The following is a 27,844-nucleotide window of genomic DNA, read 5'->3' as shown; positions in this document are numbered from 1 at the left end:
ATAACAGAAGCGAAATGCAATATTGTGTCAGGACAATTCACTATTTATGCACAACAAACAAAGGAGCGACAATTTCTGTTCAGCGCCAGACTTGCTTGTAACCTATATCACCAATTATGTTATGAAAATGACGCATTAACTACAACAGAAGACTGACCTTTGTGGGAATGCTTGGAGCAGACTAACCTGTGAGCTGGAGTGTTCTGGGACGTTATATTTGGTCTTTGAATGGCTGCAATCCAGGCCACCCGTCGCCTCTTTGTTACTTCGGAAACATGGCTCGAACAATTTCTCTTCAACGACGTAATCCGATAACAACCGATCTCTTTACCCGTCGGCTTCCCGTGGCTGTCATGCGACCGGCTATTGCAGTTAATAATACAACAGCTTCTTGACATTTTTGTGTTTCTTTTTTATCGCTGTGATTTCAATTGAAAGCCTGCGTGCGCTAGTACCTCTTGCCACGAGTTCCCAGAATCCTTTGCGGTTTTACCCCTGAATGACGTCACATTTTCAATCTCTATATAATATGTATGTTAAATTTTATATTTGGGGTGAAATATCAAGTCTTTTCAAGTAAACCGGTTCAAGTCCAATTCAAGTCCCAGGTCATTGGTGTAAAAGTCCAAGTCAAGTCACAAGTCTTAGAACATTTTTTCAAGTCAAGTCTAAAGTCATAAAATTAATGACTCGAGTCTGACTCGAGTCCAAGTCATGTGACTCGAGTCCACACCTCTGCTAACCATTAGCATAGCTATAGTAAAACTTGAGAAAGTGCAACAGAAATTGGAAGTGGAGAAGGTTTACTACCGAAGTAAAAGTTGTGGCTCAGAGCTGCATCAACCTCCAGCAACCACTTGCCACCAGTTGGAAATATTAATTTTTACTTCAAGACCAGCGGTTGCCAGTGGTTGCAGACCAGTATCAAGGCCTGGGTGACTGGGGCCTTATTCACTAGATCCTACTTTGTCACCATGATTGTCTCACATCCACACTGGCGGACAAGTTAACGTCATGTGGTAAGTAGTCATAAGTACATAAGCAGTTAATTATGTTGGCTCTATCGTTAACACAGCTTACATTTTCAACCATATCTAGATGCTCCACTTAAAAGATCTTCGCACAGAACACTGAAAAACTGTCAGGATACAGATTTTTCCGAGAGGGAATACAGAAAATGTCTTCCCAAGCATACTCCCCAGCACCCAGCTACAGCTTGTCAACAAAATTACATACCGTACTTTGAACTGAGGTGAGTGTCTCTGTCTCCAGCTGTGACGCATAACCAGGAAACTGTGCAGCGCTGAGAGACATTACATATTGTTAAGCCAATACAGAAGAAATACACTGAGAATAGACAGTGGACTTGGGGGTAACGTTTCACCCTTTAACAATGGAAGTTCAGATCATTTTTGTGATGCTAAAAACACTAGGTATTTATACATATAAAGCAATCTGATTACACAACAATGGTTGAAAAACATCAAGCATCCGCCACGGCAGAGATTTCTCACTTTTTTAGTGACTAGTCTGATCAGAACTGTAAGATAGTCTGATGCATTTAAATATAGGTTATGGAAAAACAATCACTCTTTCCATAGCTTCCTGCAACCTTATTGACCTGCTGCCTTTTTCAGTACATATAAAACACATCAAATGAGTGATGTAAGCAGTAACAGCCACTCTGTGCTCATTTATGAAGTATCATTCAAGAGGCATTACCTTCAGTATTTAAGAAAACATATATTTCCATAATGATACCAAGATATACAGAATTCAAGCACAACATGAGATTAAAAAACACTAACATCAATTAATTTAAATGATATCAGCCTCAATCAGTGATCAATTAGCCCTCAACGAATTAGCCCAATGGCAATGCTTTCATGTAGAGCTGCAAGATAAGATTAAATTTAAATGTTGAAATTTTATTTTATTACTGATGTACACTGTGCTTTAAAAAAAAGCATTTTTATTTGAACTTTAATGCAATGCAATTGGCTACACAGTGGCAAACACTGTAGACAAAGCCCATCTGTGCCATCAACTGAAGGACTGTCATTATTCCTTGCTTCCTTCCTGAGGACTGAGGTTATTTCCTCCTCCATCGCCCCTCTTGGTTATATTGACGGAACGGCAGTGTGGCATTAAGAGGTGAAGGCAAAAACTGGAAAAACTGTCTTTCTTCAACATCCTGTCTGTCCAGGGAAGTAGAGGGCTGCAGAGTCACACCCATTTTGCGTAGTGCAAATGGGAGAGTGGGAAAACTGGTGCACAGAGAAATGATGGACCCACCTGCACTATCCCTCTGGCTGTAGACTAGAGATGCATAGGGGCTCTAACAGAAAGGGTTGTAAGAATGCCAGACAGAGCAGCAAGGCAGCTGTTACATTTCTCTTGGTCTCGGGTGGCCTGCACCCCGAGTATGAGTGTAAAATAACTGAGTCAGATTTAGGAGGAGACTCCATCACTGCTGGTACTAGATGAATAGACTGTCTCAACTCTCCAGTCCATTGCTTTTCTTTTAGAGAGTATGTCTTTCTTACTCTGTGTTTTTCTTGCTCATGTTACAGCGTGCACTTAAGAGTCTGCCACTGACTAACAGTAGAGTCCACATTTCCATGAACCATTAATTATGTTATCACACAGACTTCACTTGTAGATTAGTCATGGAAATGAGAGCCATGCACATTTTTCTTTGGTATAAACTGTAGGATGGCATGTTCAAGTTAATTTTACCTTACTTGACAATGTAGATCTGAGAATTGCACATGTGCACATAAAATGTTGATACTAAGCAAAGAAATAATCGGCCCCATTTTTCATGCATTGATCAGCTTTGGTGGACTTCCACCACTGAGCAGTAGTAAATCATTTCCACATTGATGACCTCCAAGAGGAAAGAGATTGGCCAAAGAATCTAATATAGCAATAATGCACCTTCACATCTGATATAATCCTGTTGTGTTTTTTTTATTTAGCACATTCATTTTGACATGCAGTACCAAGCACAAACAATACTATTTAATGTGTGACCTGCAAGTAGATAGGATCTCTCCAAGCTTCAGTCGCCACTGACTTTGTAAGAATGACCTGTTATAATATAAAGGTAATGTAGTCAGGAATCCTTTATTGCCACAATTTAATCCAATCAGTGTATTCTTAGCCTAAAGTTCCCAAATAATGGTTTAACCTTTAAGTTACATTTTCTGAACAGGAAAAACAATAACCTCCAATATCTTTCATTAGCAGTGAAGTAAGGTGACGAATGGTACAGTACTTCACATGTGCTCCAACCAGAAGACACGCAACAAGCTTTCCTGACATTTCCCTGGTTACCAAAATTATAGCTCTGGCTGACAGATATCGCTGTATAAACCTCTGACCTTGACCAGTTAGTCTATATGTTTCTCTTTATTCCATCTTGTTGACAATGCAAAATGTGTAGGACGTAAGACATACGTTTCTCCTTAATATGCCCTCAGAACAATCTAGAATGAAGACCATATACAGCAATGGTGCATTTCTATAGCAAGCATTAAAATGTTTCAGATTAAAAAAAATATATATATATATTTTCATCAAAATCACTAGTGAGAAACACTTAGCTTGGTCACTTGCTCTGCTAAATAAATAGCACTGACAAGTAATGTAATGTTTTTTCACAAAAGGTTTCTATCTTTATCATACAATATACCATGCCCTGAGAAGAGTTACGTTGTGAAGTGCTCCTATGTAAAAATAACTGAGCAGAGATCAAATGAAAAGGACAACAAAATGCAGAAAAAAGCAGTTAAAATGATTCCTATGCATCAGTGACGTGATCAAAATAATTGCATAGTCGGTTTGGGGGGAAAAAACGTCATGCTATCACTTAATGTATCTTTATTATCTTTCCTGTGACCACTCAGAAATATGTAAACACAGACATCCATTTAAAAAGTGATATAAACCCACATATCATTTATACCATGGTTACAGAGTTCTTCAGGGACACCTGATGAAGCAGATATTCTGTCTTTAGTGGATGGCAAACACCTTGACTGGTTTTTATGTTTTGACTGAACAAATCAATCATGTTAGGACTCAGTCATCTGCTGCAGCTGTGCTTCTTATGTAAATGGTTGCACTGAGTGTCATGGTGGTTTTACTTTTCAATACAAGCCTCTTCAAGCACTGTGAAGTCTATCACCCTTATACCGAGGCCTTTTTTCATATTTCGGAGCTGCGGCACTATAAGTAAAGGATGTATTATACTCCACATCTAGTAAATGTAGAGCCGCTTAAATCACCTAAATTATAATAGATGAATGAAGCAAATGTACCATCAAAGATAAAAGTTCACAGAAAGCCAGGTGATCAAGAAAAAGCAACTGCAGTGGTAAGGCACAACTCTGCAATTACTTTTGCTATAGGAAAAATGATGACAGGAAATAAACCAAGGAAAGGACACTGGCAAATGTTAGCAAGTGAATTTTTCCAAAGATTGACAGCTGCAAAAAGCCAACTGGGGAGTAAAGGAAGAGTTTCGACATGAACAAGCATGTGGTCACAGAAATAAGATATAAAGTGGCATGGTCTTAAATGCCATTGCACACATCAAAAATAGTCAGCAAGTTATTCTACAAAACACGAAGCCATCTATCACATTTCAAGTCATACTCCATATTTGCCATTTGTGACTTGAACATGGACAATAGCTTCCAGGAGCCAAAACAACGGATATGTCATTTCATGTATCTTGGTTGAGTGGGCTGAGTGACTGGAGGTCATGCCAGCTATCTGCTGAATCAAAACTCGCAATGTGGGAACACAGCAGTCCTGCTGTGTCTGTCCCCAGAGGCAGAGCAAGGGTCCGAGGGAGCTGAAAGCATAACCAGAGTAACAGAGCTGTCTGATGCATGGGATGCAATGTTTAGCTTAAGACGAATATGTAAAGTCTAATCTTTCGGTTCAGCAACCAAAGCATGCAACAGCCCATTAATGGGCCTGGGGTTAACCATAAGTCCTCTGAACAAATGATCTTTTGAGTATTACCATGCTATTTTTTTCTGAACCATATCTTGTTATTTAATCAAACAACATAACTTCCACTTTAAAATGATAAAAAAGTCTGTTACGAGGAGGGTGAGATAGCAGCACTTGTAGCACAAAAACACCCCCCTTTACACCAGTAGACTGGACTTCCTGCCTTAACTGGGACAATTTCAACATTTAATTGACATTTTACAATTTTTTTTATCTCAATTAGGCACAAGTACTTAGGGTTGAGTACAGAAAGTATTTGAAGATCATGGTTTGGGTTAAAATATACCCTTTTCTAATACTATCAGAAAATATACAACACCTCCAAATGCCTTAAAACAGGTGGCCCCCAAAGTTATCTACTTGCTCTTTTGCTGCAATATTTGTACACCGATAAATGTTGCGGCAGGATCAGCTCAGAATCCATTCTCAAGTTAACACAGTTTTGATTGGCAGGATTACCAACAATTCTAGGTAGGCCTGGAAGAGATGGGGGACATAACACTGTGATGCAAGGTCAACAACTTCTTACTGAATGCCAGCAAAATCAATCAAACTGCTCTGCCTAAGATCATGGAGAAAGTAGTTTGTTCAGCCAAGTGGAGTGTACCATTGCATCTACACTCTTGACGCTACAGAGCCGCAACTAGTAGGATTATAAACCACAGCGACAGACTATCTGCTTCTACGCTCAAAGAAAAAGCTCTTTTCCTCAGGCCATCAGGATTGTGAACTATGCCCTGCACATGCTTCATACTAGACTTGGCCAAGGAATTACAGCTTGATTGCTGTTGCGTGGGCATAACTCTCAACTTTAAGGAATTCAAGTGTCACCTGAGGCTAATGCCAGAACATAAAAATAATTAATACAGTCTATGATTTGATGAGTTTCACACCTCGGGCAGTTCACCCACATAAGCCATATGAATCAATAACCCGGGTCAGAGTCCTTCGAGTTCTCAGTTCTGACTGCTTTAACTTTCAATCATGTCTACCAACTCAGTGATTATAAATGCCATGATGACTCTCTTCTTTTTCAATTGCCTTACTAAAAAAGACATTACACCAGGCCCATTTGCCATCGCTGGTGTTGGCAGAAAGGGACCAGTATCTGGAGCAAGCACTCCTTCACATAAACCTCTTCTGCGATTGCAGTGTAGTGCAACCTTGCATCAGTTAGAATAACAATGCTTTATTTTTACCGGCATCTGGATAGACTTTTCATTTTCCATTGATTATCTTTTGTAACTGAGAGATCAGGACTCTGAGACAATGCAGTCAAAGCCCTAAAGAACATTGTCGTATGTTAGCAACACATATGTCCTGGCTGGATGGCATTTTTTTGAACTTTTTCTTCTTTGACCAGCAATAAGAAATGTCAAGCTTCATATGGTGCATTCTCTCATATGATGATGAGCTTGCACCACACTGGACACTGAAGCCGAATGAGGAACAATTATGAAGCACCATGTAATCAAGGTGGTCCCTGACAAGCTGAGTAGAGTCTGATGAGCCAGTGTGTCACTCTGGATCTCCAGGGCTCCACAGCTAATCAGCCACCAAGGAGGGGCTCAAGGGGCACGATCACTCAAGCATCCATTCCATCACCACATTGGAAGGAAGGCAATCACCAGCTTATTTCCATGTTAGTTCCACCCCCACCCCAAACCTTCGACTCTCAAATCAAGGTGCACAGATGACCAGGGAAGTACTGGATGGAAGCAAAGGTGGCTGGAGGGTGCAATCAACGGTTAGGAAAAAAGACAAAAGAAACGAAAGACCAAGAAACTTTTGGTTCTGCAAGAGATTTTTTTCAAGCCATTTAATATCTTTAAAAAATCATGAATGGATTGGAAACACGAAGGGAGCAGATTGAATGAGGCTCAATTGCTTTCCAACCAGCAGGCTTATAAGATCCTGATGATTGGGCTTGCAAATTGAAATGCAAATCTTGTAATACAGTGTGCTAAGGAGACAGAAGGTGTATGGGTCAAAAAGGTGAGAGAAGGGAGTTCTCATTTTACTCTGGCAAGGAATTACCACAATGAGCATATGTTAAAGTTTTTGTCTGGTGAAAAAGAGAAGTGAAGCGATGAATGCGACTTATAAGCTTTATTTTACCCACCTTAAAAAGAACAAGATTTAAGTGGTAATTTTAATCTTTTCATAAGGACGAGAAGATGAGGGAAAGAAGAAGACAAGAAAGAGGACCAGAAAAGGGGAAGACTGGGGTCCCTTTAACTATGGTATGTGTAATTAAAACAAAAAACTGGAGCCCTGTCGTACAGCTAGATGGGACTCGCACTTGTAAAATTCACCACACCACATAATTGGAGGTAATAGCTCCTCCTGTCCTGTTTCAAGATTAACAGTGGCTGGAGAGGCTTCCCTTCACTAATAGCCACCACTCAAAAAATCATTGGCGCACACACACGCTCATCCTGTCGCCTCTGACTGTGCTTAGTTAGAATATTGATGAGGAGCTCAAGCTATGTTACAGACTAGTAGATAATATAAACCTGTGGATTGTGCTGCACCAGGTCCCGATAGAAAATAACACACAATTTTCCATCTAATCTCAAATTTTCATATATGTCGGAATATGCACATTTGACAAGAAGGAACTAGCACATTTTAAATCGATTTATTTAATTTAAATGGACCTGACCACATTTAAAAGAATTGTCACTCTGGCAGACAATACGCTCCATATGTGAGCAGTGCAGACAGAGGCTGAGCAGGATATTAACTGAACATTAAATCTCTGATGCCAGCATGCAGCCAATTATTTTTTTAATGTGGTCAATCTTCTGAAAATTATTAGCAACAATATAGCTGAAAAAACATATTGGTGTAAATGGGAGAGGCAAATGTCTGCAATCGCAGTTTGGCTGTTTAAACAAAAATTATTTATATACGTATTTGTCAGGAATTAAAAGAAAAGGAAGGCAAGAGACATAAAAGCCTCATCATAGTTGCATATCTTTATTGCCATCATCATTCCCACTTCCCTACGGTTTGTGATATTAGAATAGACTTTACAAGACATTTGTAACATTGACATTTCTAAACAGTGTTACAGTTTAAATTTGTAAGCTTAGATTTGTAACCCTAGACATGTTATTAAAGTAAATTGTTCTTTTTTTCTTCTCCAAGTCCCAGTTTTTACATGTAGATGCCATGGACTAAAATTACAAGCAACATTTAATTGAGGATTGATGCCATTTTTAGCAAACGCATAGAGGCAAATGCAACATTTTACATAGTAAATAGAAATTGTAACTGTGCTTTAAAAACTGCTAATCTTATTCAGCGCTAATGTTTTTATGCCATTTCTGACTAAAATGGCAGGCAAGAAGGACATGCATTGTTTGCTTTAGCAGTGAAAATAATCAGACTAATACACTGCAGATGCCTCATTAAATTTGCATATGATTATTGCAGCATTACTTCAATTGATCCTTTTCATCAAACCAGATAATGCTTCCTGATTGCAGATTATTTTGGAGCAGGCAAATTCCATGGTATTATATTCAGTCTTGGTGAAAAGCAATTAGGAACATAGCTGGCAGTTTGTCTGATTTTATTCAGAAATTAGAAATCTTTCACTGAACTAATTCTGTTTTATTTCTCTATACGAGTCAAAACATAACTCTGACATTGAGGATTCGGATGGGATATTAAGCAGCATTTTCTTAAACACTGTAACCACTAAGCAGGAAAGTTTAGGGGGGCAAAAGCAGATGAAATTTCTTAAAGCAAAAAGTGGAATGTCCTGTAGTTAGAAGATGCTGCAACATCAACATCAAAAAACATCAACAAACTTCTTAACCTGATATAAATAACACTGACTGCGGATGCAATGACAGTGCAACAGCAACACTGAAGAGAGGAAAACAATATTTGAGGCTAAAAACAGAAGCACTTGAAACTGAAAAACATGATTTAGGAACAATCAGAAGCCTAATTCTTCATTAACTCTCTGTGATAGAGAATTGATTTGAACAAAAACCCTGCTGCTTAATCACAAGCTATAATCTACACTAATCAATCTAGATCGCCAACTAAGTGGTTACTATGACAGCCATCTGTACTTCTCAAACCTCATCTAAAAGGGTATAAAAAAAACCCTCAGGGACAGATAGTTGCTAGGGTTTTTTTTGGCTTTACATTAAAAGCTGCAATTCATACAAGCATCACTAATAGCTTTCCTAAAACGTCCTGCCAGCCTCAAAACACCCACAGTCTCTCATTCTCTTTCCTGTCAATGATAATCTCTGTCTCATTCCATATATCTGAGGTTGGTCACATGCAGACAAGCTGTCTTCAGATGAGTCACAGGGGAACATTTTTGCGGTTAACCACACTGTTCTCCGGGGGCGACCTGGACAGTAGATCGGCAGCCGGTAAAACACTTGCTGAGACGGAGGACAGACTATCCCAGATTGTCTCGCCTGCACGCAGTGCGAGTGCTGTGTGGAATCTTCTGGGTATTGGCTGTGTTAACTAAATCGACATTGGCTTCCAACCTCCTGGCTATCCATCAGTGGAGGGATGAGTAGAGGGGCTAGCGAGGTAACCCCTGAGTCTTATGCAGTTGTAGTGGTAGTCCTCGCATTTGTTATTGCTGGGATGAAAAGGAAAGGGGTGAAAACAGATGTGTGAGGCAGAGTGTGAAGGAAAGGATTTCTGCCCCCCCCCCCCGAAGATATTTTTGGTGATAGCCATTCATTTGTAGTGTTTTTGGCCTGAAGAGGTTTGTCTTATCTGTTCCTTCACTTTCTATCTGGGGGGAAATAGAGGGTGAGTCTTCTCTAGCCTGCTCTCTCACAGTTGATTAGTAACTCCTGCTCTACCCCTACGCTCCAGGGACTCTATGCCAGCTCCCCTTATACATCCCCTTGTCATGCACACACTCACACTTCCTCTTTTTCTCTCACTCTCTCCCCCTCCTAAACATGTGCTCGTGCACTCACGTCTCCCTACAGTCATGGAACAGCAATTTGAGGGAATCACACAACCAAGACCTGACATTTGCAGTGCACCTATAACAATGAGAGCTTGATTAAAAGGGCAGAATGAAACAGTGTCACCCTCCATTCATTGTCCTTAGCCCAAGTCAAATAGGATTTAAACCTGTGCAATGTGGCTGATACCTCCACTGTCAAATTCTGATTGCTTTAAAGCTGCGGGAAGAAAAGGTCTTGTTATTGCAATACGTGTGCATAACTGTATGTAACTGAGGTGTCAGAGGTGACCAGGTTTTACACAGAGCGTCTGGGAACAGATAAGGATGACGCTCTTGGAGGAAGGGAAAGCAAAGCTAATACAGCTCTGGTGAAAGCCTTGGTGTTAAAAAGGCACAAGAATAAAGCTGCGTTTTATCTGGCTTGGGGCAGCACACAAAAGAAGCCAGCATTGCATTGTGGTGAGTTTTAAAATTGGGATCAAAAGGTTCAAGCTAATTAACCAGCTAAATAAGAGTCCCCTAGCTTCATCTATGTAGCCACCCTCATTCTTTTTCCCTTTCCTCCGCCTCCTGCAGTATTTTGTGTGCCTATGGCGTGTGCGTGGCTTGCAAACATATACAGTCTGTCTGGAACAGTGAAGACAAATTGCTCCCCGTGCTGAAATATAAAAAAAAATAATCACCGAATTACCTCCAACAAGATCATTCTAATTAACTATGTTTTATTACCAGCATGACCCTGAAAGTGAAATGCCCTGTGATCAAGCTCTCTCCTCAAACAGTTTTGATGTTGTTATTCGACTTTTTCCAGCAGAGCCCCGAGGAGGGCTGAGATTGAAGAGTCAAATGGAAAGGACAAGGGCACATAATAAAGACAAATGGCTAGAGCATGAAATTTAATTCATTGCCTTGGTACAGAAACATTCACAAGGAAATAGCCAACATTGACATGCCATGAATTTCAAAACACTGTCAAGTCCAAAAAGCACACATCGTGCTACAGTGACATTGAGTCCCCGAGGAGCCCACAGGCGAAATCAGGCAAATTGAAGGAAAAAAATCAGTCAAGTTATTCTCTTTGATTGACACCTCGACACCGAGTTCAGTGATGAGTTTTTAAAAAGGTTTATCATCCAAATTAACAGGGGGGGGCAGGGCAGCCCCTGAAGGTGAGTGCTTCAAAGTACCAGTTCAAGATCCCTACATTAGCTGATGAGAGCAGCAGAAACCTGACTTGTAATGATGCTCTTGTATCACTACGCCTCAGTCTAACCCCTGTGCTACGTAGGTGCAGCGTTGCGGGAAATGATCAGCTCGAGTGTGTAGTAAGAAGTACCATTAAATCCATGTAGCCAATGTGAAGTGCATGCCGACAGGGTTAATTAAGTTGCTGCTTTCAGCAATAAAGTGGTTAGATAGGTGTAAGTTTCAGCGTAACAGTTACGCAACGCACCTGCCAACACAACTGCCATGCTGGTATGGATAGTAGAGTTTAGCAGTAAGCTAAGAAAGACACTGACATCAGAGGTTCCCGACTATTCTTAGGTGCTACATATCGAGAAAAGCTACTATTGAACTACAACAAACCTGAGAAGCTGTGTAAAATTTATAAGAGATGACATTTATTCCCTAATGGGAAATTATTCTGGGAAGTAGCCTGATATTATACACTAACAGGAATATTTATATGGTCGTCAAATAATCTTTATAATTCAGTGTAAGAATACAAGGTCACCGTTTGCTTGTTATACCCTTAAACTGTAGGCGAGCGGCACATCTTTTTCTTCCTTTTGCTTTTTTTTCTTCAAGTATAATTTACATTTTACAGTACATCATTCTAATATTTTAATCCAGAAATAATCCAGCGATAAATAAGAATCTTTTTTTTTATTTGTTAGCTTTTTGGTAATTCGGGTGCACTGACCCCTATGTTTTATCCATAAAAGATTACAAATGACAACCAGTGATTTTTAACATTAAACTGCAAGTTAACATCAAACACACATATAACATTTAAGTGTTTGCGACACATTTTGAATAAAAATGAGGAAATTTATAGCCATAAGGAACTCGCCGGCTTATTTATTTCAATAGGCAGAAGCATATGCTTGCAGCAGACTTTTCACTGTGGAGCACCCACTTTGTAGTATGATATGAAAACACCATCTGGTGTGTGAGCAGCAGCTAGGCTAAGCTAGCTGGGGCTAGATAGGGCCCTGCTGTGTCACAGGATTATCTTACTGTTTGGTAGATCCACTCTATTAGCCCCTAGTGGCTTGAATTATTGGATGATCATTACTGTGTGTGACTGAACATAGGGCTAAGTACCTGCACTTCCTTTGCAGTTCACTCTTGTTAATGTGATCAGAATACACACTGTGAACACATTTCGTAGCATTATGCATTCGTTGCACCTTGTCTTTGACATAAAATCACACACACATACCATTTACCAAATATTCTCTGACTTGAACTCGTGCTGTATGTTTAATACATGATTACTGCCGTCAATGACTTCTCTTAAAAACGTGCTCTGCATGTCAGAAGAGAGAGATTACGGCACGCTTGGAGCACATGTTTGTTTGTGGAAGCATGTTTCCTTCTAAAGCGGTGAAACAGGATCACAGACACGAAGAGAAGGCAGCACGTTCAGAAACGGGTACTCTGCTCAACAAAACGAACATCTGCCGTTTCTCATCAGCGAGATTGAAGCTAATGATGAGCCACGAGTGTGCTGACAGAGAGAATGGAATTGGATTGTGTACAAGAGCCCCAGTGAGACCAGACATATGTTTTAGAAAATGTTGTGGATAGAATATGGGTTTATATGGTGTGTGTCCGTGCGTTCGCGCACGTGTGTGTAAGCTAAGATACAGATGCCCGAGAGTGTAAGACACTGAAAATAGGCCTCTGCTATTTCTTTTGCAGTCCGTTTATCCATCCATGTTTATACAAGCGGATGAAGGGGTGTGTGTTACTGCAGGTAAAACAACCGCTGTATTCCTCCCATTTCAATCTCTGCTTTCACTAACAGATAATGGAATTACACATCAAAGAAGCTACTCTCTGTATCCAATTCTTCTGTGACCTCTACAAGCCTTTGTTCATATTCACCACAACAACTCCCAGCCCCAAGTCTCCGCCAGCAGGCTACTTATTCCCTGCTTCCTCCCTCTCTCTGCGTCTAGGGAGGGATTAAATTTAGATGAAAATGAAATATTCATTCCCACTCAGCAACTGATGGCCATCTTAATTTGATACATATTTTGATGCAATATCTCCTTATTGTTCTTTTTCATTACCAAACACTTTTTAATTCTCTGCAACACTCCTTTGGGTAATTCTCGATACAAGCCCTTCTTTTGGATTTGACTTTGTTAAAAGTAGAATTGCAAAGTGCCATTACGGTTTTCTGCGCTCTCTTGAAATATGTCTGAGTCATTTCAGATGAGACATTTACACAGACCCCAAGCGAAAAAGGATCTCAGGGAGCGTGCGAGAGGAGACTGCACACTCTATAGCTCGCTAGAAGAGTTAATCACATGAAAACTTCTCAGTCTCTCTCTGCTGCTGGTGCAGGGATAACGACAAGAAATTGAAGTGGCTCTGTGTTTGGAGAATTCAACCAAAAGTGGTGACCACAAACCCGATTTATCCCACTCAAGTTTCGGAGTGGTCACATTGCATACAGCTTCAAGTGCTGCGGAGCTTTAATGTCAGGGCTGTTTCCCAGGCAATAATTAAATTTGGAGTCTTGCCTGCCCAAAGCATTTTAGGAAACCTAAGTGAAAAATGCATGTGACCAGGTGTTGTGGAGCCGAGGAAATGAAATCAACACGAAATCATGAAAGAGATTGATTAACTGACACTGATTAAGTGCTTTAAGTATTAGGTAGATAAAGTAATTGATTATTCAATAAATCCCTGTCAGGCAGTGAATAATCTCAGTGAGAGAAAAAAAGAGACAACAAATGATAAATTAGTTTCATCAATCCGCAGATGAAAGAGACAACGTATATTAATCTGTCATTACTGTATGCTTCACTGGTAGATATATTATAATTCAAGAACGCTATGAATATATTTTCATCTGAACACATTTTCAAATCTGGCGATCCCTGTCTTGGGAAGAAAGCAGTGTGTGTAGAGCATTAGCAAATTGCAGACAGAATGCCGCGCACTCGGGCTACAGAATAAGGCATAAAGAGCTGCTACCATATCCAATAAAATCATTTGTATACCATCTTTTTCCATGTTGGCAAACATGCAAATTATCTAAGGACGCACATTATCTTTGGAGCGAGGCGGAAAAAAATACTGCACTCGCATCCTTGAGCACTTTTGTCTTTATTATAAAAACATTGCATCATCAACTGAAATGGTCCCTAGATGAGATGAGAGATTGCAAAACACGTCAGAAAGAGAAAAAGAATTATGAAAAGCAAGCAGAGGGAGACTAAAGACGAGCACAGCATGTAAGAGGACAAATACAGGAGGAGTAGTCTTTTATTCCCTCCAACAAATAGAAGCTGCTGAATGAGACGGAGCGACCATCTGGCCTCAACTTAGAGCAATGCACTGTAAAAGCACTAAAATCAATGGCAACAACTCTACCTTGGATGCCCACCATTACCCAGATGGTGTACTTGGAGAACTGCAGGCCACCTAACCAAGAGCAGACACAGCACAGACAGAGAGTATCATGCTCAAATACCACCGCCCACCTCGATGAATTTCACTGGTTCGCTTATGTTGGTAACCAGTGTTGAGGAGCAACATTAGCTACCCTGCACTGACTATAAGAGAGCCCTCTGTTGGTTTTAGTGGAGTGGCTGTGACACAGAGTGCGTGCACAGACTTCCAAACCAAGTATCAAATTGCAAAAAAAGAGAGGAAAAAACAGGGAAAACAGGTCTGCTGCACATCAGCTCTAAAAAAGCGCTCATTCCTAAATAAATTGTTCTGTACAATACCCAACATTCTGTCCCCGAGAACAATGCGGTATGTTTACAATAATACACGCAGGCTGCATACACTCCAGCTACTATGATGAATAAAATTACACAATGTAAATATGGTGAGATATATTTTCTTTTCTTTACCTTTCAAATATTTGTCTGTAAGGTAAACAAATTACATGAATACACACATAGCTATCATGCATACAAATTCAGTTTTAAAAGATCCTATAGAGAGATGAGCCTTTCGATTTTTTTCTTCCCCTATTTTTGGCATTCGGGTAAATTCTCAATTTCCTGTATGTCTCTACTCTTATGAAACATAAAAAAAACATGCAACTAAACTGATCCTGCACTGGAAGCTATGATAGATTCTATAAAAAGCAATAGTAGGACTGTAGCACATTTCAGGGTAAATTTGTCAGCACTTTGACATTTTTAAAAATAAAAGGCTGTCAAGTCTATTTCGGGTCTTCAATTGAGCTGCTGTCAAGATAAAAATAAATAAATAGATAAAGAAATAAGAGGGAAAAATGCCCTTTAACCAAAAAATTTCAGGTTAGAGCAGAAGAAAGCGAGCCTGAGGATTTATGCAGTTTCTAATACATCACCAAAGTCCATAAAGTGTGATGTCAGGAGTCATGGCTCCTCACAACACTGTAGTCAATCACAGGTACACAGGCCTGCCCGATATCTTCATATTATGTTCAGCAGTAAACATTATTCCACACATCTTGAGTGTATGCATCGTGTTTCTTTGGCTTTAATTCAAAAAGCACATTAAATATGCAGAAGGTCAACAGCGTTCACTCAAGGTTATTGTGCAATAAACTGCTGCTATACATCTTCATGTTGGAGTCTGATAACTTTATTTTAAATGTAGCTTTTCAGGGACCACCCACAGTGCTCGCCAGGAATTATGAATTACAAAATCACTGTGGGATGTTGATGATTTGTAGATATGTCATAGAAAGAGACAACTGGTTTATTAAGGCAATTCACCCGCTGTTACTGTGTAACACATGGGCTATCCCTGTTTGTAACATTATTCCACTTTCGCCCATCATTTACAGCTGGAAGATGCTCTCACTCCCTGTACTCAGGCTGTTGTAATGGTATGTTAATGTGGACCAGTGCCATTTTGAGTAATTGTCCTGCACTGCACTCTGCCAAATGTCAAAAACGATTTGCCTTGTGACAAAAAAACGTATTGATCTTCATTCTGTTTCTGTCTCTTGGCCGCGCAAAACGTTTCAGCGCATTGCCAGCTCCGGATGACAATTCGCACATTGTTCCACTGTGAGTGATGAGAAAAAGACAAAGCCACCAGACACCTGGCTTCATTTTTTTAGGGTCCGTCGGTGTAGATAAATGAAGTAACCAAGATTTACCTGAAAATGCTACTGTTTATATATAGTAAGCGTGTTACTCTGTGATTTGACTGATATTGTGGGAACATCCTTGTCCCCTTAATATATTATATAAGACGATATTAAACTTTTGGATGGAGCTTGTTTTTTCTGATTTATAACTATGTTCTTTAATTTGACAGACTGTCTTTAAAAACTTACTTCCAGAAGGCATGGCAATGAGCCTTATTTAGCTGGTGACTCAACATGCTGGCTGTAGCAAATGTAACAGACAAAGCAGGGTGCATAGAGGTCACACTAACCCACAATATTTCATTGCATGGTTTCCGAGTGTTTCTCGATATTACTGGCAGCGTGCGCTTTAATGCACTTCTCTCTTGTTGCTTACCATTTGCACGTCGTATAAGTAAATCTAATATTTACATCCGACCCGGCTGTGGAGAGCGGTAAATGAAAGCGACTGTTTATTTACTACAAAAACTATTTGCTGTCGCGGAGAAAGCGGAACGCTGAAATGCACTGAATAGGCATCAACTTTCAGGGTTAGAGTACAAACGTGTGTGTGCAAATGTAACCGTGGACAACTTACCTATTCGAATAACATGAGGCATCCCGTAAGAGTACTGAATCCAAAAGAGACATGCAATCAGCCATGTCCAGTAATCCCTAATCGCACTCCGGGGGAACAGCCAAGTATTTCGCATGGTTGTAAAGTCGCGGGATCCACTTTTTTAAAATTCCAAAGACGAGTCAAAATTGCTCATCAAAACTGAATTCGACGGAGCATATATGGATTTTGGAGTCTGCGACAAATCAGCGCTCATTGTACTTGGTGCAACATTCTCCCGGGGTTTCTTTTTTTCTGTTTCTCACAAGTCTAAAAGCGACCCGATCAGGATGAAGCCGCCAGTCCCTCACAAGCAGATCAGCGAAACACCTGCGAACGCAGGCTGCAACAATTAGCTTGCAGGAGTCTCTTTATCCCCTCCTACCGACGATGCTATCTGTCTGCTGGCAAGTACCACGGCAACAGCCGAGCCGGACTCCAACACCTCTGTTGAAGAGGAGAACTGCGCCTGCGGAACTTTGGGTCGTCTCGGACGATTCTGCCGTCCGAAAGCCAAACAGAGAAAAAGCGCAGAGGATTTTCAATACACTTAAGTGGCACGAAATAAAATGCTTGTTGGAGTTTAGTCACTCCAGTCTTTCATTCCATTAACGCTAACAGTTCAGAACACAGTGGAGGAAAGCAGCTCCGTGACGCTCCGCTCCAGTTGCGCACGGTGATTGCACAGGGCTGGTTATCGAAGAACGTCCAATCTGCTCAAAGGGACCCCCGTTAAACAGTGTTGATTTTACAAATCTTCCAGTTTGTGCTGGATGGAAAGGTAGTGCTGAAAGCTGTGCATCAGCGTGCGTCTGACGAGCCTCCTTCCACGGTGCCACTAGAGGCACGCGTCCTTACGCATAGTTGTCAACTATGTCCAAGAAGTGTTTTATGGAGGTGAGAGGGATCCGAATGATCACTTGATTCACTGCTTGTCCCAAATGCTGTGTACACGTACATTATGGTATTCTTAATATCTTCTCATTTTTATTATACAGTATTTTTGGGTTTGTCTTATTGCGATCTGTTGTTGTTGGAGCTTCTTGTCTTTTTTCAGACACTTAGATAGAAATTAGATAGAAATTGCAATATACTTCTTTGCCCCAAGTAAAAAGAAGAAAAAACATCCAGCTGCCTAGAGCACTGTGAATAGGATAAATTATTAGCATGAAAGAAATAAGTGCCAAGTGAGGATTGGACCACTCACAAAGCAGGCTTCTTTTTTTATCGTTGTTATTGGAGACGTTCTGTCAGTGTCCGTGAGTGCATTAATCCCCCAACTGTTTGACGCCTGCCTGCCATTAAAAGAAGAAGAAAAAAAAACCCAAACAGAGCCGTCAACCATAAACTGCAGGTCACATGCATATACATAAGCAGAGTGCTTATTATGTCTCATTCTCCACAGCCTGGACAGCCTAGATGTATGGAATTTGCTGCTTAAATTACACATTTTACTTGTTGAGTTATGCCTTACTGAAACAGGCAACTTAACCTTATAAGTTTTAGAAGATTAAAGCTAAAGCTCTCCAGGATTAAAATAAAACTGTTTAAATTAAACATGCTTTTAGTTGATTAATCATATATAAATATATGTTTTACTTTAAAATGAATAGCTACATGGATAGATGTGTCGTTTCCTAGAAACGTTTACTAGGATCTGACATTAAGGGAATCAAATTATATTTTTAAGCTTGATTTCTGACAAGTCAATACTGGGAAAAAAAATGAATTGATATTTTGTTTTAACATTAATGATTTGCAACTATTAAGCATGTTTTTAAAAATGCACCGCTACTCTTTTATGCTTAATGAAAGCTGTTGATGAGATAGTGCTGTGGCTCATTGGTTTTATTTTTCTGCTTGGAATGGGGGAGAGGAATAAACTGTGCATTACGGGGCATGCAAGCAAGAACAAGCCAAACTGACTGCCACTGCATATTCATGTCTCACAGAGCAGATTTATCGCCTCTTGGCACAATGTAAGGACTATCAACGTGAGTTATGTGGCCCGGCTCTCGCATTATCGAGATTCATTGACTTGCTGCTCTTTCAAATACAAAATGTACACAGCTCTAGCAAACAAGACATTCTGGGTCTGTGGGTGCCCTCTATAGAGAGATGGCGGTCTGTGCTCTCAATCACTTCGGCTGATTCAGGCCCGAGAGCAGGGGAGATCCCCATTTTGACAAATACTCAATTTAAAATATAAAATGCATATTTCAGTCAGTTTTCCACACTTTCAGAAGTTGTGGCAACCAGATATCAGTTGTGTCTGTTTCTTACTGCAGCTGGCAGTAAATCTTCATACCACCATCAGTTTTGTCTCCCTGTCATTGTAAGAAGTGCCATTAGGTTACAATATTCCTCCCATATTAAAAGTACTAGGAATACACTTTATTAACACAAAGGGAGTGAACAGAAATGCTCCAAATTTGTCATACACAGCCACGTTTTTCATTTTATGTTGAACTTTTTAATCCAGGGTGGAGGAAGAGGCAAATCTGCTATTTATGTAAAAGTGTTGATGTAAAAATACACCATAACAAGTCAAAAATTCAAAATCCTACATCAGTAAATTAAAGTACACAAGCATTCAAATAAAAATATACTTCAAGTATCCGGTTTTAGAGTAGAACAGAATCACATGTAAAACCTGTAGACTTGTTGAAAGCTTAACCTCCGGGTGGACTAGCAACTCTTTTTTTCTCAGATACGTAAAACTGGTGAAAGTACCACACTCACATAGATGTCCTTGATGAAATTAAATTTATAAAGGCAAAATATTTTCATCTACATTTAAAATCCACTTAAACACATGTAAAAACAGGTCCAGCAATTTTAAACTTTTATGTCAGTCATCACAGCAGGAGAGCATTCATCAAAATACAGTTCAAAAAGCAGTTGCACACACTTGGAAACATTTGTATGTTTGAACAGACTTCATGCTGAAATTTTTAAAAAGTGGCATTTTGTTAAGGAGTGAAATGTATAGTAACAACCACCATTGAAATAACTTCACTCTCAGAGTAAATTAATAGTAGTTTAAGTTGACGCTTTTTAAGCAAGTCGTACATCCATATATGGCAACACAGTGGGTCATTTTTATTTTCTTTAAGAAATGATTGCTGTTGCATTTACAACCTGCCAACGATCAATTCCTCATCTGGCAAGTTGGTCATAACTAATGGCTCCAAGCATCAAGTCTCTATTGTAAAGCTGGAGACATTGACAGGAGGTGCACTTATGTTACTGGATTGATCAGCACACATTTTGTTTATTTTTGTGAAGATTTTCAGAGAGAAGAAAGGACGGTCAATTTACACGACTCTGTTATTGGCTAGAAAAGATGTGCAATCCAAGATGTGAGATTGTTCATAATTATTTGGAGAAATTGCGGCTGCTTTGATTGAGCCTTAACAATGAGTCATGTGTAGCTTTTTCATGATTGATTTTGCTTTTCTCCTTAGAAAAAAAAAACCCTATAAAGAACTCTGCCACCAGACTGAACATAATACTGAAGATCGAACATCTCCCCTCAGCAATGGTCAATTGGAACTCATCGCTAAGTTGAATGTGGTTATAAATTAGCTGCCTTTTGAAGTCTTTTTGATGGGATTTGCTTTTTTTGAAGGAGAAGCTTTGGCTTTGTTGAAAGAAAAGATAATTGTTTCACCAAAAGTCCACAAAGTCAACTTTTCAAACTATGAGGGAGTGGTATTGATCTCGTGAAGAAAAGATAGTGACAAATCAAAAATGGTTTTGAAGACACAGAAGCATGTTTGGGAATGAATATTCTGTACTTGGGCTTTCAGTGGAAGTGGAAGAAAGTACACCTGTGAGCGCAATTTCACATTTGTGTATTATGAAGTGTCTACATAGACTCTAAAATAAATAAAAAATAAACCTAATAATGAAAACCAGAGATCAGAAAAGATTCATGAAATAGGGTGGAATGTCAACTGACTGTTGATTGCACATACTGCTCCCGTGGTTTGTGGCAAGCCCATCATATCAGGTCAACAATGCCCGTGCAGCTTTTGTGGGGAGACAGACAACTGTAAGTCCGTTTCCCCTGTTCAACCATACTAGAACAATAGAGCTGCTTTGCTGACAGATTTAACTCTTGTTAGGGTCTCACACTCTTACAATTCAAGGTGAGGTGCCATGTGAAGACAAGGTTATGAGGAATTGGCCCAATTCATGCGTTGATTGCAACATTTACTGGAGCTTTAGAGTACTCTGGCTTCGAGTTACGGACTGCTCAAGACGTATGTGCTGCTGCTGACGTATGTGGCGGTGGTGTGTTGGGGAGAAGGGAGACAATCACAACCCTGATCAGTCATCCAGACAGTCTGTGAGATGGGAAATGACTGCTAGCGGGGTTCAGCCACTGGTTATAGATGAGAAAGGCACAGGGTAATAATAGATTCCTGACCAACCTGATTTATCAATTGAATTATTAGTGTTATCATCCTTACTGTCCCCATCATCTATCTTCAATAAATACTGAATGCCAGCTTACGATTGTGAAGCAGTATGAATGTGTAAAAGAAAAAAGAAAAACAAATACCACAGTTTCATGACCTTTAAATTGACACCTCTACATTTGAAGCTTAGGCTCAGTAAAAGCATGATGAATGTTGTGGCTACAAAGATGACTAGAATTTTCTGCTGCACAGTTACATACATTGACGCTTTTAATCTACAAAATGGGACAAGAAATTTCCCAACTCCTCACGGGGAGGGCAAAAAAACATTACCTGATATAAATTCAAGGTTGCATAAGTCAGATTGATGCATCTATGGAAAGCCTCCAGTCCTCCTGCTCAAAGCCTGATTCTGACCCACTTGGGGGAACACATATATTTCACCATGAATCTCAAGCTTGCACAAAGAGCAAAGATCAGCTTCCCTGCCAAACTGTCCCATTCTGCATGTTGATACAAGCTTGTTGTGATGAAAGCTGAATCTCTTGCTACAAAGCCAAACAGTTTTCAGTGGAAGAGTCTGCACTGTCCATGACCAAGGGTTGTGCATGAAGTGAGGAAAATAGCCAGGAGCGTAGTATTTTTTTTCTTCCAACATTCGTAGCCATGAATTCATCCACCAGGGCCAGACTACCAGCACAGTTCTACTGTAACCTCCTGGGTTTTGTGGCCAACCTAACACAATCTTTTCTCACCACATGCCTTAATTTCAATTTTTTTCTTCTGAATACTTCTTTCCCTTTTCCCCAAACAAAATTTAAGGTGCAGATGCAGTTTTGACACAGGGGAGGAGACGCAGCATGCATACACATGAAGCAAGAGCCTGGGATGGTGGCCAAATTTAAATCAGAGAATGTTTTTGCTCAGTGTGAGCAGAGTCACTCTATTTTTAGGGTTGCAGAATGGCATTATTCATCCAGCTGGACATTTGTGTAAAGTATGTCTTAATTACTCCATGAATTCTTAAGTTATTGCCCAAAATGTGTTGTGTGCGGTTGACCTTGACCTTTGACCACGATATTAGTTCACATTTGAATTCAAGTAAATGTTTGTGTTAAGTGTGAAGAAATTCTCTTAAGGTATCTGAGAGACATGATATTGACGAGGATGGGATAAACATATAAAAAAGACCACACCGCTTAAAGCCTGTGGGCAGAGTTGTCGCCAGGATAGAGCCTAAAAACTGGTCTACAAACAATAACAAAACCCAGAGTGATTTAGTTTTCATGTGAATGGTCCTTGATATTCAAGGAGACCTTTAAGGTCAAGATAGCAAACTGGAGAGTTACAATCACACTTGACAACTTCTCTTAGAAAACCTATAGAGTGCAATCAAGGAGAGATTAATTTTCTCGTAAAACTCTCTGTGATTACACTTGACCCTATGTACACTGTATGCATCACCAATTCTGGGCCTACACTCCGGCTGTCATCAGAATGCTGTCAGCATCAGGGTGTTGCATTTTCTTATGCTGAGTTTGTTTTATTTGTATGGTCAGTGCCATGCTGTGGATGTAATGGTTTTTGAGTTTTTAGTGTTTCATCTGACACCGTGTAGCTGTTAAACACAGTATATTCTTAGAAGCTATGGGGTAAACATTTACATTTGTGCAGATTTATATAAATCATTTTTGAAAAATGTAGGGTTGCTGTGTAAAATGAAATATATATGTAAATAAAAACATAATACAATGTTAAGTCGTATATCACAAGAAAACAATTTTTCAGAAGTCACCAGGTGGATTCTGATGTACTGAATCCAATTAATTCACCAAAATAGCTGACTGGCTACCATTTACAAAATACTTCAGTTTTTAAATGTTAAAACTATGTAAAATAGTTAGATGAGATTTAATCAGAAATTGTAAGATACTGTCCTCTCATCTGTTTGAGGTTGCCCCTATATTTCACCTTTCATCAATATGTAACAATTTAAAAATTAAAAAAAATGATCCAAATTAAAAAAACAACAACAACAACACCTGAATAAACTTTACAAACCTATAAATGTACTTTCCTGTTACCAGCATGTATGTAATCCAAGGTTAGAGTTAAGGTCAAAAGGTCATGCAGAAATTTAAAAACTGATTGTTGCTTTGTGTACCTGATATCTCCTGCTGCTGGAAACACATTTTCTGCATGTTCATTTAACATTTTGTAGAAGAAAAGCGTGAAATGGACACTGTGGACCGCTGTGTCTATTAAATGTTTTGCCATGATACCAGGTTAGCGTGCTATGCAAATCAATATCCAGAAAGACCAAATTTTCTCTCAGCCTGAAGTCATTTATACACGTAGGGTGCATCATTTGCACATCTGTGAAGGCACCATAAAATCTGAACAAAATATACAGTTTTCAGACTTACAAATATTTTAAAAATGAAGCCTGAAATCTTGTTTCTTTTTAAAAACTACAGAAATTAGTCCCCAAATGTTTTTGATTTTTCCAGATGTTCAGGTTTACTCATGTTTTTACACGTTATTTATTTTTAACTTTACTGAACTGTATTATAATTTCCCATCCAGTGGAGCACTGGAGCTTGAAGCAGTCAACACCACAAGCAACAATCAAATCCTTGGTAGACTTACACCGCTAGAGCTCATGTTCCTGAGATACTGCTGACACTGTGTAGAGAGGATTATCCAAATCCTATTTTCTTCCTACTTTTCAATATCCAAAAAGTCCCAACTGTTCTGTGTGAAAACTACTGTTAGCTATATAAAAGAAAAATATAGAGGGTTCAGAACAGTAGTTCATCAGGTTTTATAGGGCACTCTCAAAACATTTTGCAAGTATTACCACTAAGGGTCAAATAAAAGTGCCAAACGTTAGAACCTGCAGTTTACAACACTGTAGAAGATGTTATATAGAGTCAAGTAATATTCAAAGTCGGCTCCCAAGCCTAGAAAGTCTGCTGTTCATCTCAGCAAATGAGGCAATGCTGCACCTTCCTTACAAAGGCTACGTTCACACTGCAGGTGTTAATGCTCAATTCCAATTTTTGGCCAGGAAGTGTTCGCGATGTCTTCTTGGGCGCTTCTCCGGCGCTGATAATTGGCATCTGTCTTGTGTCAGTGACGTAAAAGACGGATTTAATGCGACATGACCGTTCAAACAGCAGTCGCTTTCTAAAACATCGGATATGTATTGGTTTCAGTACCACATACGAAAGTGACCCAGATTGGATTTGAAAATATCGGATTTGTGCCGTTCACAGTGTCATACCATGATCGGATATGGGTCGCATAGGGTCAAAAAATCGGATTTGATGCGCTTTCGCCTGCAGTGTGAACGTAGCCATAGAGATTTGCAGAGATGTGGGTAAAATAGGGTGAAATGTCACAGATGATCTAGGAAAAAATAATAATTAATAAAAACATAACAGGAAAATGTCTGGTGATAGAAGCAGTCAAAAAATGCATGATTATTTCTCTGTTAGTCAACAGTGCAGGTACCTACAAGAGATCATAACCGTTTATCTCGATAAAAGAATCAAGTGATGCATTGACTATCAAAAACTGCTTTTTTTTTCTTAAGTTGAAGCTTCTTTACTTGTCAGATCAATTCAGTTGGCAACAGTGTCACTCTAAAGTGATAGTGAACAAGAGTGAATACTTTTTGGATAATGGAAAAAGATGAATGCTCACTAACGCTGATTTTCGTCCTGAGAGGTGGACTTGAATCCGTGCAAACTGCAATGTATCAGGCGTTTAAGTTTAGAATGCGCATATAAACATATGGCTAATTATTGGTATTTTAGTTAAGAGTTACAGAAAGGTCATCTACAAAGCACCCTTAAAGCGTGTTTACTTGCTCCAGAGTGTGCTTCAAAGAGATGCAGTGTGAGAGCTTGGTATCGTGGCGTGCGTTGCAAGCGCTCCAGCATCCAGTACCCACAAGGCTTTGTTTGGGAGGTTATCTTTACTCTCTACTCAGTTCACTCGAGTAGCCCATCTATCAGCGACGGAAAGAGAGCAGTGGTGACAGCCACAGTACGATTAGACGCTATGTCTGCTAATATTGCACAGGCAGCTGAACAGGGCCAGCCTTTGTTGTTGTTTACACAGCATTTGCCCATCATTAGTCTTGGCAAAGCTTGCTGCCTACTCCTTTTATATTAATTAAAATGAATATACAGTAAAGACTGCACGTGTGGCTCCCAGCCAGTATTTTGAAGTAAGACTCAATTAACCTCAATGACCCTGTCTAACACAAACAATGAGACATTAATTATATGCAGCATCCAACCCAGACAAGCTTAGTGGCTTCAAAACTACATTATAAACGGTTGAAAATGCAATTCCACCTTGTTTTTGTTTGCGTCTGCCAAATCAATGGCCCGTTAAAAAAATCTGCAACAACATGAAATGGCTATCATGAAAGTACAAGTGTTTGCTGGGCATGTAAGCTTTTATTGATTTAGCTTTAATGTTAGGCATGATGAGGTGACAGCTGTAAGCTTGTCATGAATCAAGAGTACAATGGGCTTACTCGCCACCTAGTTTTGAATGTCTAGAGTGGCTATGAGGGTCGCTGAATGTGATGTAAAGGTAATCATATTACAATATGATAATGGATAATACTGGTCAAGTTAACAGACACTGCACAAGGGTCAGACAGGATAGCAGCTTAAACAGTCCATTCATTCACATGTGTGTATGTGTGATGGATGTTGTGTAAACCCATAGATCCTAATCTGACACGTGCACGCACGCGTTCACACAACCTGTGAAAGAAAGTGTCTCACCAATTTGAAACATGCTTAAATTTGTGCACAATATAGAAATTTGCAGACTTTCATGTTATCACATTGGCAGTTATGAGTAATTGCACCCTGCAGCAGTCCCTTCCCCTGGACAACTTTTAATTATGTTACAAAGTGCACATGCTCTCCTGCATTAATATCACTGCTGGAGTCGTGCACAATTACATTCACTGGTGTTGTACAAGTCTAACTTCTCTAAATCGTGAAAACATGTTTATTAATCTTATAAGATAAACTCACGCCATGTTATTTGTTGATGTGAGTCAGGGATAATCCTTTGTGTTGTGTTTGATAAGCAATTTCAAAATCATGTGCAGCAAAGCCATGGAATGCTTACAGAAGCTGAAAGGCAGCAGGGGAGCTGAAGTCTCTCCTTTGAAGCAAGAGAATAACAGAGATAGATTGCTGACAACGTGAATGAATCAACTCACTGTAACATATTCTTCGGGCACCGTGGATCATTTATGTCTTGTATGGCCTATGTCTGGAACATCTCTCCCCGTGGAGATGAATGTGTGTGTGTGTGCTGTCCATCATTGCAGGAGCATATAAGTGTGAAGTGAAGCACATACCAACCAGCAGCATGTCACTCACAGTTTCATGTTGGGCAAGTCCCGCTTGTCACACTTGAGTCAAGGAACATGCCGAGGTGTGATTGCTTCACAACCAGCTTCGACTGACAAATCAAGAGCTAAAATATATATCTTTATCTTTTTTTAGGAAGTAGAAAGCAAAATCTCACTTCTTCACTCTCTTTGTGTGTATATATATTCAAAATTTTAAATAAATATCAGCATTTAATCGTTTTTATTATGCAGCTCACATTGTGAAGCCGTGTAGCCGGCGGACTGCTTCCAATTAAAAATGTTACAAGAGGAGCTTGATTAGTTTGATATTTTATCAGATAGGGTGTAAAGAAAGGAAAGAACTAGCTCACAAATATGCTATTTTTACACCTTATTAATATTTCATATGATTTTCAACCAATTTTCTAGCGAGAATTAAAAAGACCTTTGGACTGCATCTGATGAGATAAGATGAAGATGGAACCATAAAGGTGTAATGAGATGCCAACATTAACTTTAAAAATCTTACATTCTGTTTTACATTTGCTATCAAGGTGTTTTTTCACAGAAAATCTTTTAGATATTTAAAAGTTGATGATTATAAAGTGTGCTCTTGTTCAGATATAAAACACCTATTTAAAGGCTAACTGACTTATACATCAGTGCACCGGAAGAATGACCACCACACCTCCTAGTAATCAGTGAGTTGGGTAAGGAAAAAAGTATCATGAGAGACAGCAGCCGTTTAGAAATGTACTCTCTCAATCAATGTACACTGCACCGTGCTGGCTTAATCAAAGATCTTGTACATGGATAATTGCTACAAGTGAACCTTGCCTGGCTGACATTTACATATTGAGTTACAGGAGTCAGTTTCACTCTGACTCAATCTTGTGGATCACTGCATGCGATGTTATCTGCGTGGAGCCGAAAGCATCAAAAGTGCTTTAGTCAAATAATTTTTCACATACCAGCGTGGTTACAGTTTGACGTTGATTGAGCTCAGTGGACAGCTAGAATGCAGTTTTTATCGATTGCCAAGATCCAGTAATTTTGCAGAACTGCCTTATATAGAAGTGTGCAAGCAAACAGTTAT

General features: G+C 39.5%; 1 protein-coding gene across 2 annotated transcripts in view; it reads right to left on the bottom strand.

The window, feature by feature from the left end:
• The window catches only part of grik3 (glutamate ionotropic receptor kainate type subunit 3), a 96,968-nt gene extending 79,213 nt beyond the window's left edge, over positions 1–17,755 (bottom strand). For both annotated transcript variants that reach the window (XM_085471877.1, XM_085471878.1), the window contains exon 1: positions 16,912–17,755. In XM_085471877.1, the coding sequence (XP_085328003.1) occupies positions 16,912–17,026 (115 nt within the window). In that variant the 5' untranslated portion in view covers positions 17,027–17,755. The remainder of the gene's footprint in view (positions 1–16,911) is intronic.
• Between the last annotated feature and the right edge of the window lie 10,089 nt (positions 17,756–27,844).

This window comes from Copadichromis virginalis, linkage group LG11 (assembly GCF_057382275.1).
Source record: "Copadichromis virginalis isolate Kocher_CV1m ecotype Utaka linkage group LG11, C_Virginalis_male_GT1.1, whole genome shotgun sequence".
Lineage (NCBI taxonomy): Eukaryota > Metazoa > Chordata > Actinopteri > Cichliformes > Cichlidae > Copadichromis > Copadichromis virginalis.
Note: the sequence above shows the minus strand (reverse complement) of the source record. Positions and strands in the feature narration are given on the sequence as shown.